Source organism: Montipora foliosa, chromosome 2, assembly GCF_036669935.1.
Source record: "Montipora foliosa isolate CH-2021 chromosome 2, ASM3666993v2, whole genome shotgun sequence".
NCBI lineage: Eukaryota > Metazoa > Cnidaria > Anthozoa > Scleractinia > Acroporidae > Montipora > Montipora foliosa.
The window spans coordinates 43,051,664-43,065,232 of record NC_090870.1 but is presented as its reverse complement, the minus strand read 5'-3'; the positions used below and the strand labels follow the sequence as shown (position 1 = coordinate 43,065,232).

The 13,569-nt window shown below is 40.1% G+C and overlaps 1 protein-coding gene across 3 annotated transcripts in view; it reads left to right on the top strand.

Moving 5' to 3' along the window:
* The window catches only part of LOC137993176 (sushi, von Willebrand factor type A, EGF and pentraxin domain-containing protein 1-like), a 109,172-nt gene that overhangs the window by 11,555 nt on the left and 84,048 nt on the right, over positions 1-13,569 (top strand). For all 3 annotated transcript variants that reach the window (XM_068838876.1, XM_068838875.1, XM_068838874.1), the window contains exons 7-23: positions 1,581-1,754; positions 2,500-2,673; positions 3,081-3,254; positions 5,328-5,501; positions 5,653-5,826; positions 6,323-6,496; positions 6,591-6,767; positions 7,157-7,330; positions 7,407-7,583; positions 7,750-7,923; positions 8,380-8,553; positions 8,911-9,084; positions 9,931-10,104; positions 10,216-10,392; positions 10,739-10,912; positions 12,508-12,681; positions 13,277-13,450. In XM_068838876.1, coding sequence (XP_068694977.1) covers positions 1,581-1,754; positions 2,500-2,673; positions 3,081-3,254; positions 5,328-5,501; positions 5,653-5,826; positions 6,323-6,496; positions 6,591-6,767; positions 7,157-7,330; positions 7,407-7,583; positions 7,750-7,923; positions 8,380-8,553; positions 8,911-9,084; positions 9,931-10,104; positions 10,216-10,392; positions 10,739-10,912; positions 12,508-12,681; positions 13,277-13,450 — 2,967 coding nt within the window. The remainder of the gene's footprint in view (positions 1-1,580; positions 1,755-2,499; positions 2,674-3,080; positions 3,255-5,327; positions 5,502-5,652; positions 5,827-6,322; positions 6,497-6,590; positions 6,768-7,156; positions 7,331-7,406; positions 7,584-7,749; positions 7,924-8,379; positions 8,554-8,910; positions 9,085-9,930; positions 10,105-10,215; positions 10,393-10,738; positions 10,913-12,507; positions 12,682-13,276; positions 13,451-13,569) is intronic.

Sequence of the window (13,569 nt, the reverse complement as noted above, 5' to 3'; positions counted from 1 at the left end):
ACGCGGGTTGCCAAATGCAACGCTTCCACACCATTTCCCGCTGAGGAACTTTGCCCAAACACTCCCGTCCCTAGACGCTGTCCTGCCTCCCCACCTCCACCTCGACAGTCTGTACGGGCAATAGATTTCCCAAAATTTCTTACCTATGATGCTCTTCTGGCGCGCTTAGCATGCCTGAGCTCCGCTAAAAATGACGTTTGAATAGTCTGCCACTTCTCTCTCCCACTTCTTATCTATATATCCTCCTTCTTCATCATCTCCATCGTCATCATCGTCATCATCATCATCGTTATTATCATCATCATCATCAGAACAGACTACATACCGAAATCTTGGTTGCCTTCTCTTTCAGAGCAGCATCAAATTGGCAAAGTCTGAGTTAAGCTTGTCAGACGGGGTCTTCAGTTAACCGTTCTTATTTGTGAAAACAAGTCTATCTATTTCTTAACAAAGGCATACAGAATTTTAGCTACTTGTCTAGTTATATAAACACTTCGAGAGTTAGCCGGGCCAGGGTCTCATTTTTCCAAAGTTCTTAAGCCTTTTCGGGCCCGAAAAGCAATTCGTCTAACTATGGTCCACTTATAACGGTAAGCTGCTCTTTTAATATTGTTTGGAGACAAGGAAAACCAAACTAATTTCCATGTTTCAAGCCTTGAAGCGTCGTTATTATGAAGTTATGGGGAAATTTATGTCACGTGAAAAGGATCGGGACGTTTGATAAACAGACCCGGAATATGAACCTTATGCTCCCCATACGTGACTCCAATGCTCCTTTATGCTAACTGCTCATGGTGCATAAATATAATTTGCATTTTAGACCGGATATGGATTTACACTGCCGGACACTGCTTATTTCAATGTAGGTGAATGGAAGCAGGGCTGGTTTATTGGTGAGAGCACTCGCCTCCCACCAGTGCGGCTCCGGGCTGCATTCCCAGACTTCGCGTCACGTCTACTCTGCTCTGAGAGGATTTTCTCCGGGTACTCCGGTTTCCCCCTCACGTATGATTTGATATGAGTTGATTTAAGTTCTGTAGAGTGTCCCCAAGTGGTGCCCCAGCACTAAACACTGAACGCGTAAATGATGTTCATTATTATTATCATTAGAGCGGTTTTCAATTGTGTGTCGAAAGTAATTAGCGAATTGCTTTGGTTTATGATTACTTCACTCAGTGATTGGTTCAAAGTTCTCGCGCCACTTTTTCAATCAATCAGAAGTGAAACCAAAACCAATCCTGGCTTGCGTGTACACATTTTCCCGTGCTTTGTGCCGGCTACGTGTAATTACTTCGAGTTTTGATTGGTTTACTGGATTGTCTCCGTCCTTTTTGATTGGCCAAAATAATTACTTTGGTTTTGGTTTTACGACACTCGATTGAAACTCGCTCTATGACGAATGGTTTTCTAATAACCCCGTACAACATTCTGTCGCTGTTTTTTGTGAGTTGAAAGCATTAAAAAGGCCATTTGAGCTTCATCTAAAAGGCCTTTACGAGGAAATAATTTAACTTCATGAGAAACAATGTATAGGTAGACACTGCAACTAAGCAAGAATTGTTTCTATATATGCTCCGAAGCCGTTGACTGTGGACAGCTTCCTCCTCCAATGAATGGTTCCTTGTCCAGTGAAGAAACCACCTTTCCCATCCAGGTCGAGATAAGCTGCAATGATGGTTTTATTCTACGCGGAGCTCCCCGTCGATCGTGTCAAGCAAACAAAACGTGGAGTGGAAGAGAGTCGTCCTGTCAAGGTAAAAGTTAACAAGCAAATACAAAATGGCTGCAGGAAGAACAACTTAGGGAGCAGGGATGGCGTAGTGATGAGATCGCTCGCCTTCCACCTATGTGAACTGGGTTAGTTTCCTGTTCTGCTCCGATATATTTTTCTCCGGCTACTCCCGTTTTTCCGTCTCCTCAAAAACCATCAATTCATAACATTTGAGTTAACTTCCATGTATTGTGTCCCTAATAAGTGCTCCAAGGCTAGAAGACTTAACATTTACATCAAAGTTCATTAATAACAACAAGCCATACATTCAATTGAAAGAGATTATACACAATGCGATTAAAAAGGTATTGTCACTGTGAATGTAGGGGACACTCTGCGTTTTGAAATCGTTTGCATTTGGCCATCTGCACAGAAGATAAAAAAGAAGGGAAAAAAGAGGAAAACAAACTCGCCACAAAAAAGAGAAAGAAAGAAGATGAACAAAAAAAGGTGGTAATAGCCTGCGAACGCAAACGCATTTCCGCTGTTGTTTTCTTTCCTCTAAATGAAAATATACGCGACAGGTTATTAACAAGCATCCCACGGAATAATTTCGAGAAATGACAGCCACAAATGCTGTCATTCATTGTTCTTCAAGGTTCTTTTCATTTTGATAGGAGCTAACGTTCAAGTCTGTTTACATGTAAATGAACATGGTGAGGACTCCAACAGTTTGATTTCTGATTTAAGTGTCTTTAAAGAATCTTTAATATGTGTTAACATTCCAGCTGTTGACTGTGGTCCTTTGACTCCGCCTATGAACGGTTCTTCAGTGGGTAACGACACAACTTTTCCTAGTATCACAATTTTCAAGTGTGATGCAGGATTCGATTTGATTGGCTCGCTTTCAAGGCGCTGTATGGCTAACAAAACTTGGAGTGGTACCATGCCGTTTTGTAAAGGTAGGATATCTGTGCTTGTCCTTGTTTAGTCGTTATTTACTGCATTGCTTTTGTTCTCAAAGGTGTTTCCTAGTTCTGTTTGAAGATCGTGAAATGTCACTTGTGAACTGTCGTTCTCTTGGGGAAAGGTGGGTTCTTTAAGCTCTCTTTCCTCTGTCAAGTGTCAACCAACCCGCTTTCTTGTTTCTAGTTAGAATGGAGTGTCCTAGTCGTTTTGGTTAAAGAAAAAGAAATTTTCTAAACGCCTAAGCGCTACCAATGTAGGGCTAAAGGCCTTACAAACAGTGGTAATGAATAAACCAAGAGAATTTAATACCAGCTTGTCGCGTCTGCAATGTACGTTGAAGACTTAAGTTTTTATTTTATTTAATTAACGACCCTCCTTGGTGTTCTTTTATCTTCGGTAGCTGTTAAGTGTGGTGAGTTACCTCCACCGATGAACGGCTCTGTAATGGGTGGGGACACCACTTTCCCGAACCAGGTGGAGATTAGCTGCGACGAGGGTTTCATTTTACGTGGATCCAGCCGTCGAAAGTGTCAAGCAGACAGAACATGGAGTGGAGGCAGCACTTTTTGTGAAGGTAACGTAAAACCACCATGTTCTTCAAATCATTCATTCCATAACTGAGTGACAAGAACGTGGCCTGAGAGTGAGAGAAAAAGATTTGAAATTTATTTTTGTTTGCGTTGCCTTTAAAAGGGGAAGTTAACCATAACTTTACCAAATCAGTTTTCAGGGACTTTTTCATTCTCAAATTGCTTCTGGATCACCGCGGGGAGATTTAGAATCGATTAAATTTTGAAAGAAAAATGAGCCACACTAAGTTATTACGGAGTTCATCTAAGATGCAAGGGGAGAACTTGAAAGCGTCAGCCCGACGTTTTCAAGTTGGCATTCATTTTAATCTTGGCTAAGCGTAACCAAAAACACTTCAGAATGATTTCTGTGAGCTAAAATAGCCGTTTTGAAGAAAAATTTGCAGTCAATTTTCGTTTGCCATCTGTATGCGGGTCTCCTTTGCTTTCCAGATTTTTAACTAATTACTAACAATCCGTGACAGTACCCCTTAAAGTGTAGCTGTTGCCGGTAAAATGTGTTCTCCGGTTGAATCCGTTTTTACCTTGGTTAAATTGGTGATCCTCATTTTATCTAGGTTGAATACGCACTCAGATAAATTGAAGGAAATTTTTTTGAATCCTAAATTAAGCCTAGAGAAAAAATTGACTCAGGCTAGGATTAGTTTTAGTTATTATACATGGATATCAATTAACTTATTCTACAAATGTAAATAACGAAAAGCGCTGTGTTGGGTTGAGCATGTTCGTCGATGAATTTTGGTGAGTGAAGACACAGGATTATGCATTTGGAGGGTCCGAGTTCGAGTACCGGTAAATGCATAGTACAGTTGGTTTCTTTCCTTACTGTGTTGTAATGCAGAGACTGAATGGGTAAATGTTTGAATACAGAAACCGATAAGATGATTCGAAACATTAAGAAACTGTGTTGAGATGCGTAAGACAGAGCTTGATGGGGGGTATAGGTGTTCTCAAATCTTTTTTTTTTTTTTTTTGGCGGGGGGGGGGGGGGCGGGGGGGGGTGTGGTAGCTGCTTTAAACATTCAACCTAGGTAAAACGAGGATCACCAATTTAACCTAGGTAAAAACGAATTCAACTTGACAACGGATTTGACCGACAACATAGCCCATACCCAGGGTTCTTTCTTGACACCTCTTTGCTCACCCTTACAGTTACAGCAACGCTGGCCAGGTGGTCTCCCCTTTGTGACTTGAGTCTTGAGTCTTATTTTTTGTCGCCCAAGCGAAACGCCTGTTAATGAGACTATAAAGTATTTTAAGATACCTCAGAAGCTGAGTCTGAAGAAAAATTAAACACTCATGTTTCTGCATCCGACTGACCGTCCGTCCGACCGTCTGTTATTAGTCAATTTCATTCATATGTCACCTTAACCTTTTGCATGAATCAAGAATATCTACTTACACGTTTTAATTAAGGGAACTGTGACGCTTCGCCAGTGGGAGAGTGAAACACGACAATTTGGTTTTATCAAATTAGCTAATAAAGGTCGAGTTGAAACCGTAAAAACTCTTTCGTGTTAATTCGATCTTCATCAACTCTAACAATTTGATAAAACTAAATTACTTACAGGTTAGTACATGTGTGCATGTCTCCCGACTGATCATGTATATAATTTCAAGGCCAGCGTCTTTCATAAAATCACTCTTCAAGATATATTATTGTCCATGTTTCCACAAAATGAAACAGTCTTTTCATCAGATGATAACTCACTCATTCATCGATAGTTCGACGACATCATCCACCATAATTGCAGTTCATTCTCTTTTCAAACTATAACGATTTCAATGATGTGCCTCGTTTAAACAATGTGATTTGTAACCCGACTGCTAAAATCATTTTGCCAAAGTGGGGCTTTGCAAAAGGACACGCACTGATCTTCAAGGTCTATCACCACATGCTGACCGTGTAGTTCGCATCAATAGCGTAATTCACGTGGGCATCTCCATCACAGTCAGCTAAATATTCATCACAATTCACACATTGGCAGTTTTCGTAAGTGTTATTAATCTGGCATACATTCTCGTGCCTTTGAAGCCGTTCCTCTCTCATTTTCAAGCCATCAATTGCGGAAAGCCTACAGTTCCGGACCATGGCTCTGTGTTAGGAAAATCGACCAGATACCCTCACGAGATAACGCTCATTTGCGCTGTTGGATACGAAAATGAAGGTTCTGCAGTCAGAAGGTGCCAAGCCAATGGGACCTGGAGTGGAAGTGAGGCTACCTGCAACCGTGAGTAGAAGAATGCATTCGCTTTATTTGGTGTTGTTGCACGCTCTAGTTTTACTTTCAAATAATAAGATGAATTTTACCTTAAATTTGAATGATTGATTCCATAAATACATACGTAAGGTATTTTTACCTATGACTTTGATTTTTCAAGCTATTGATTGTGGACCTCTTAAGGCGCCAGTGAATGGAACAAAAAATGGAGAGAGGACAACCTTTTTAACTAAGCTCACTTTTCAATGCGATGATGGCTTTGAAATGACTGGGTCCAGCTCCCGAATGTGCCAATCTAATAAACAATGGGGTGGCGAGGAAACATTTTGCACAGGTATAATTTAGATTCCACACTAATTATAATTCAGATTCAATCTTTGTGGCTAAACCCTCCTGACCCAAAGATGACAAGTTTCGTTAAAGCCAAATGGTTTCCATATTCGCTACTAATATAGGAAATAGCGCTTCTGAGCCTAATAAATCATGCGTATCGCGCGGAACCGCATAATGAGCAGTCCACGAAGATCTCAAACAGAAGGAAGATTTTAGAATCACCCAAGCTTGACTGATCTTGAAAGATGTCACACAAGTGGGACACTTCTCTGCTCTTGTCTTTCTATCCTGAGCATGATTTTTCCGCAAAACAAATACTCGACATCATCTGCTAGTCTTCACCAGGTTATGCAAGTCCATCGTATATAATTGTCTTGCAGTAATACCCTAGATAAATAGAATTTGGGAGTATCAACACGAAGATAATGTCTCCGACTAATTGAAGTACGTGTTCTCAGCAACGCAAGTTACTGGTTTTCTTTTTCTCTTTCCACCAGCCAAAGACTGCGGATCCCTTGGTACACCTTTGAATGGCACCAAATCTGGAAATCAAACTACGTATCCTAACAAAGTTATCTTTTCATGCGACTACGGCTTTGATTTGAGAGGCTCTTCTGAACGCATGTGTACAGCACAAGGGAAGTGGACTGGAGTACTTACAATTTGTGATGGTATATTTTTGAGTAAATTGAATTATATGCTCGTGTCTGACGGCCTATTCGCCTCGACGATCTTATCTGAAACCGTTTATTTGTTTCTTTACAGTCAAAGATTGCGGTTCCCTTGAGGTTCCCTTAAATGGGTCCTTAGTTGGAAAAAGCCTGACAACCTTTCCGAATTTACTTACATTCAAATGCGATAAGGGGTTTGTACTTAAAGGGTCATCGGTCAGACAATGCCAAGCTGATGGAATTTGGAGTGGCAAAAAAACCTCTTGCCAGGGTAAGATAAAGGATGAACAACAATAGTTTTCGGAAAATCGAGAATGGCAAATTAGCAATACAGGTCTCTTACATAAGTTATTGTTAAAGGAACTGTTATAATTTAGTGGTCGGAAATTATTGGGAAAATACTGGTACAAACAGAAAAGGCAGGGCCAAGTTTAAAGTCTTGCTAGGAGTGTTAATTCCCTTTAATAATGGCCTTTTGATAGCAGATTGTTCATAAAAAAGGGAGTCATAATATAATAATCATTTGAATGAACCTTTCAAACACAAATGAGAATCTATACTAAAGTAATGTTCAGAACATTCCTACCAACTAATATATATATATATTCTATAATTTAATTGTACTTCCATTCTTTTCGTCATTGTAATTGTCATTTTCAGCCAAAGACTGTGGAGCCATCGTTACCCCACCGAATGGCACAATAATAGGAAGTGGGACCACCTATCCCAACGAAGTGGCATTCTCTTGTGACAATGGATTCCACTTGAAAGGCTCACGTAGACGTCGTTGTACAATGGATGGAGTATGGAATGGTTTTCAGACGATGTGTAAAGGTAAGATGAAGGTAAGCAGTTCCCGAATCATAGAACGTGCTTCAAAAATCTTGCATTCCTCATTGCTCTTTTCCAGCAAATGACTGTGGTTTCCTTACGGTTCCTTTAAATGGATCTTTGGTCGGCCCAAACGTAACAACGTTTCCAAATTCTGTGACATTTACTTGTGACGACGGATTCATATTGACGGGATCTCCCGTGAGGAAATGCCAGGCGGATGCTGTGTGGAGTGGCACTGAAACCTACTGCCAAGGTAATATAGCAGGCATTTCTTCACGTTTTACGTAAACCTAAAGAGTTTCGTAGGACAGATTTTTGCTTTGGCTCTGGATCGATGTGGTTGAAGTTAAGTGCTGTGGAGTTCACCCATAGTTTTCCTCTTCCGTTTGAGTATGATGTGATTCTTTGTGATGTTTCAGCCAAAGACTGTGGACCTCTTGCTTCGCCGCTCAATGGAACTAGACTAGGCAACCAAACTACTTATCCTCACGTAATGGCATTCTTTTGTGACGATGGATTCCACTTGAAAGGCTCAGAAAGACGCCATTGCACAGCAGATGGGACATGGGGTGGCGTGGAGACAATATGTGAAGGTAACACCTCTTTGGAGGGAGCGGGTGCTTTAGTAAGCTGAGCAGAACTTGCCGGATGAAATAAGAATATTTGTTTCATTTTCGGCAGCACAAGACTGTCTTTTCTTCAAGATTCCTCTGAATAAATCTTAGGTTGAAACGAACATAACAACAGTTTATCTTTACAAATTCTTTGACTTTTGCTTGCGACAAGGGGTTAAAATTGAAGATCTCTTATAAGAATGCCAAACAATTTCATTTTGGAATGCCATTGCAATAGGTTGCAAGACATCTTTGGATAAAGGGGCCAAGCCCCTAATTTTATTCTATTCTACATCTAGGATCCAATAAATGTCCATGCTTGTCAATTTGTTTGGGATAGGCGCATATTACTACTACGTCTATAACGTCTATGTAAGTCTCAGTCTCTCTTGTTTCTTTTTAAGTCGTGGTATGTATTACCTTGTAATCCTACAGCCAAAGATTGTGGCATTGTTGGTACTCCTCTCAATGGCACGAAACAAGGAAGCCAAACTACTTACCCTAGTGAAGTGATATTTTCTTGTGACGATGGATTCCAATTAAGAGGTTCGAAAACACGACATTGCACAGCAGATGGAACATGGAGCGGCGATCAGGCATTTTGTAAAGGTAATAATGATACCCCTTATGGAAGAACAACTATAATAGGACAGTAAAGGCCTAGGCTAAATGACTTGCGTAAAAATAGATTCAATAACTAAAGCTGCACTTGTGTCTTAGCACTTACCAGTGATATAAAGGCAAGTTAATGCAGAAGTGGAGTGGCAGTGAGAACTTTGCCAAGGTTATCCGTTACAAGAGATTGTTCCTGTCTTAAATTGATTATCATTTTAGAAGTTACTTCAGGGGGCTTGTACAAGTCTGAGTTTCATATGTTGGATGTCTTTCCCATGTGTCTAAAGGATACATATTTTGCCTTATTTCGATCAGTGTGATGAACTTAATTCCTGCATTGTCATCTTCCAGCCAAAGAATGCGGACCCATTGCTACACCAATGAATGGCACTAAATTAGGCAGCCAAACTACTTATCCTAGTGAAGTGACGTTTTCTTGTGACGATGGGTTCCATTTGAGAGGTTCAAAAAGAAGACGCTGCACAGCAGATGGAACCTGGAGCGGCTTGAAAGCAACGTGTGAAGGTAATGATTTGAAAGAGGCAGATAAATTCCATACCAAGGTCATCAGGACTCCTTTAAATGGATCCTTGGTCGGATCTAACGCAACAACATTTCCGAATTCTTTGACTTTTTCTTGTGACAAAGGATATATATTGCAATGATCCAGCATTAGAAAATGTCAAGCTAATGCAGTATGGAGCGGAAACGAGACATTTTGTCAAGGTGATGAGCGAAAAGGAAATATTTGCTTGCGAATAATATGTTTAGGCTTTTTCAACCAGAACAAGCTACGTGATGAGGCATTTGAGGCATTGAGACTAACGAAGGCGATATTACCATTGGACTGGAAGCCTTTAGGCTTAGTTTTCCTTATGTCATATGACTATTTAGCCATGCGGGTGTAATTCATAGCCATTTCGTACACGACAGAATCTCGTCACTTCTTCAAACTCCCTCTACCCCTTGACCTGACCACCATGCTTTGTATTAAGAAACCAAATTTTCATTTTCCTCGCCTTAACTGGACCAAACGTTACTATAAATGAACTATCTGAGGTGTAAGAATTAAATAAAGGTGGGAATGAGCTTTCGCTCACGGCTATTTCATTCCGAAACAGTCTTTCAAATTTCTTCCCCGTAAACAAAACACAGCCAAGCTATCACTTAGCATTTGTTTGCTATTATAACAAAAAGGGAGTAAAGGCATAAACCACAGTCCTTTTTACTGACGAACCAGCCTGTTAATGTGTCACGGGTTGTATTATGGCTCATGGGGCTCAGTTCACAGGCTCTTTGTTACTACCACGATGATAAAAGCTTGTATATGTTATGTACAAAAGTATGATTTACTTCAACGTCATGTTTCAGCAAAAGACTGTGGGCTCATTGATACGCCGCTGAATGGTACTAAACTTGGGAGTGAAACTACCTATCCTAACGAAATATCGTTTTCTTGTGATGATGGGTTCCTTTTGAGAGGCTCGAAAAGACGCCGTTGTACAGCGGATGGTACGTGGAGTGGCGTGGAGACAAAATGCGAAGGTAATGTCATTTTGAGATGGGCACTTAAAGAGTTTGTTGGTTAAACGTGATTATATGAAAATTAAAATAAAATATCTTTGGTTTCTAAAATACATTATTGTGTCTTTTCAGCAAGAGACTGCGGTTTCCTCAAAGTTCCTTTAAATGGCTCATTGGTTGGATCAAATGTAACAATATTCCCTAATTCAATGACGTTTGCTTGCGACAAGGGATTTATATTGAGGGGCTCCCCGGTGAGGAATTGTCAAGCTGATGCTGTGTGGAGTGGCACAGAGACCTTCTGTCAAGGTAGTTTGTTCTTGGAGGTTGTGCCCACGTTTTAACTTGCTTCATACCTAAAAAACCATTCCATCCTGACTGATCTTTTTTGATTTGGTTTTACATCCGGTTGTAATTAAGTTCTTAATTACTTTCATATTCGGTGTTGCCGTGCGTCTGTTCGTTAGTAGATACCAAATGACGTCAAAATGTGCTAAGAAAAAAGAAAACGTGGCTCACGAAGTGATAGCTGATTGTGTCATTGATGTTCTTACCACATTTTGACGTCTTCTGTGATCTATTACTGAGCAGGCACACGACAACATTGACAACATTATTGAGCTTATTTTTTAGTATGTTCCTTTGTCATCTTTAGCCAAAGACTGCGGACCCATTGGTACACCAATGAATGGTTCCAAAGAAGGGAACCAAACTACTTACCCTAATGAAATGACATTTTCATGCGACGATGGGTTCATTTTGAGAGGCTCACTTAAGCGCCATTGTACAGAAGAAGGAACATGGAATGGTGTGAAAACATTTTGTGAAGGTAAATCAGCAAGTGTCCTCTCTTCCATGCAAGGGAAAAACGCGAACTTTGTATGTACATAATGTGAGTACCCTTACATACAGGGGTTCGTGACTTAGCAAAAATTATACTTCGGGAGAGAACTCGGTGGCAGCAAATTTTTATTTCTGGAAGGAGATGAGCAGACAAAACTCTCTGCAAAGTTTAAAAAAAAGTTTCATAGCCACCTTCACAACTGAAACATTTTAAGGTGGCTCTAGATCCAGAGAAACTTTTTTAGCTTGCAGAGATAATTTTCTTGGCCCACTAATCATTTTCCAGTAACGAAAATTGGAAGTCACCGAGTTCGTTTTTGAGATATAAGCGTTTAAATGCGAAATAAAGGGTAAATTTACATTTCTCGTTTGTTGCCATGGTGACCTATTACTTCACATTAATGAGTGCATCTTGTTAAGCAGTCATTGATGTTTTATTTGGCTGATTTCGAGCCCCAAAGGACTAGTTACAAGTAGTTAGGGTTATAATCGATCCACATAGTCAGAAAAGAGCACACCGAGACTTACAAAATCCCGAAGTTTGATGTTAATCGGGCTAGTTTTGACTGAGATAGAGCCATTTAAAAACGTCAAAATTACAAAGAAATGTTTGGTCATTCGGCCGGATGGCCATACATTTCTTTGTAAATTTAGACCTTTTTAAAATGGCTGTATCGTGTTTAATATTGGGTCTATTTTCACCAAACTTGGAGATTTTGTAGAGCTTGGTGTGCACCTAGTCCCTTTTGGCTTGAAATCAGGCATTGCCTTTACGCGAAACGTTGTTCTAGAGTCAAGCCCTGGCCAAACGAGAGTGAGAGTTAATAAAAGTTGACGAAAGTTGAAATTCTCGCTCTCGTTTGGCCAGGAACTCTCATCGACTCTCGGCTACTCTCATCGACTCTCGAGAGCTCTCATCGAATTTGAACCTGCTCAAGTTTTTCACGAGAGTTGGCGAGAGTTTTGTTTAATACACCGTAAATACAATTACTAAAATTCCAGTTGCACTTGAAAACACTGCCATCCAGACTTCGCACATTCTGTCTTTCATAATTGAAATTTCTATTTCAGTAAGCTAAGAAGCACCTTGTCTTTGAGTTGAGCAATGGCAATTAAAATGATTTGTTTTTTTTTTTCCTGAGACCGACACGCTTTCTTACTAGTCAAATTTTGAACAGTGCATCGAAAAAACATGAAGCATCGCCATCAAACCAACACTGACTTTTTACTGTTGAGCGGTTTCTTTCGCGATATGAAAATTAATGGGAGGGTTATAAAGAGATAAACCCCTTTCTGGCTTGCTGGCCATGTTCGCTGATTCGCCCCTGGGACATAATCAACGTGAGAACATGTGAGCCAAAGGGGCCACTGCTGGTACGACGTCTGGGTGACCCATCAACCCATCAAATGGTGTAAATGACCCCCACTTGAAAAAATTAACTGGAACGCTGCAGTTCATCACCACCTAACTCAGTGCCTTTCTATTTTTGTGTAACACATCCACAAGAAACCCAGTTTACGCTCGTGGAGCGTCTAGTTTACTCTTACAACGCCCGCGGAAATTTTATTTAATTGTTTCAGCCAAAGACTGTGGACCACTCCGTGTTCCTTCCAATGGATCATTATTTGGCAGTCAAACTACATATCCAAGCGAAGTGTCATTCAAATGTGATTACGGATTTATCCTGAGAGGACCAGAACAGAGGAGATGCACATCTGAAGGGGCCTGGAGTGGAAGCGCAACTACTTGTGAAGGTGTTAAGCTAGCTCTAAAACAGTAGAATTTCATTCACTTGGAAACAGAACAGCCGTCAAAAACCTTCTGAATTCTTACAGTCATGGATGGAATCTTTTAGAAAGTGATCACTTATTCACAGTATACAGTGAAGTTCAAGTTCAAGTTTATTATTAAGTCAATGTCAAATTTATACAAAACAACACTAGCCCGCAAATAGCTAAAGCTAATTTAGGCGGGTAGCGAGTAGGACTGTTTACAGAGTAAATCTAAGTGTGAGTATTACATAAGTGGAGATAAAATAAATATGTATGCACATTGAATACTCGGCATTAAAGACTAAAAATAAATAAACAAATAAATAAACAAAATAATTAAATAAATAAAATAGAATAGAAATTGCGGTTAGATAAATCTACTTTTAGCAATTATTTTGAAAGCTGATGATTAGTGAAGGTATGCCAACATAATCATCCTCTTCCATTAAAACTGAAGATTTCCAATTACTTACGAGTATGCGTATCAAGTACCTTTTCCCTCCCACATGATTTATTGGAACGCACAGAGCACACTCTTTGAGGTGATTAATCAGTGTTTAAACACTTTTGTTTTTAGCCGTGTCTTGTGGTTACATCGCAATACCACAGAATGGGAGCAGACGTGGAGAGGAAATGACATATCCAAATTCCGTGGAATTTAGATGTGGCGAAGGTTTTATTATGGTGGGTTCCGTAGTAAGGAAATGTCTGGCAAATGGGACATGGGATGGTCAAGAAACAATATGCAAAGGTACCTTGAATTTTGCCTCGTTGGATTTTGCATTGTTCTATTTTTCAAGCGTGTTTCAGTGGGACCTGCTACTGAAGCCTTCCTCGAGCTCGTCCTATTTTTCAGGTTGATAACCATTT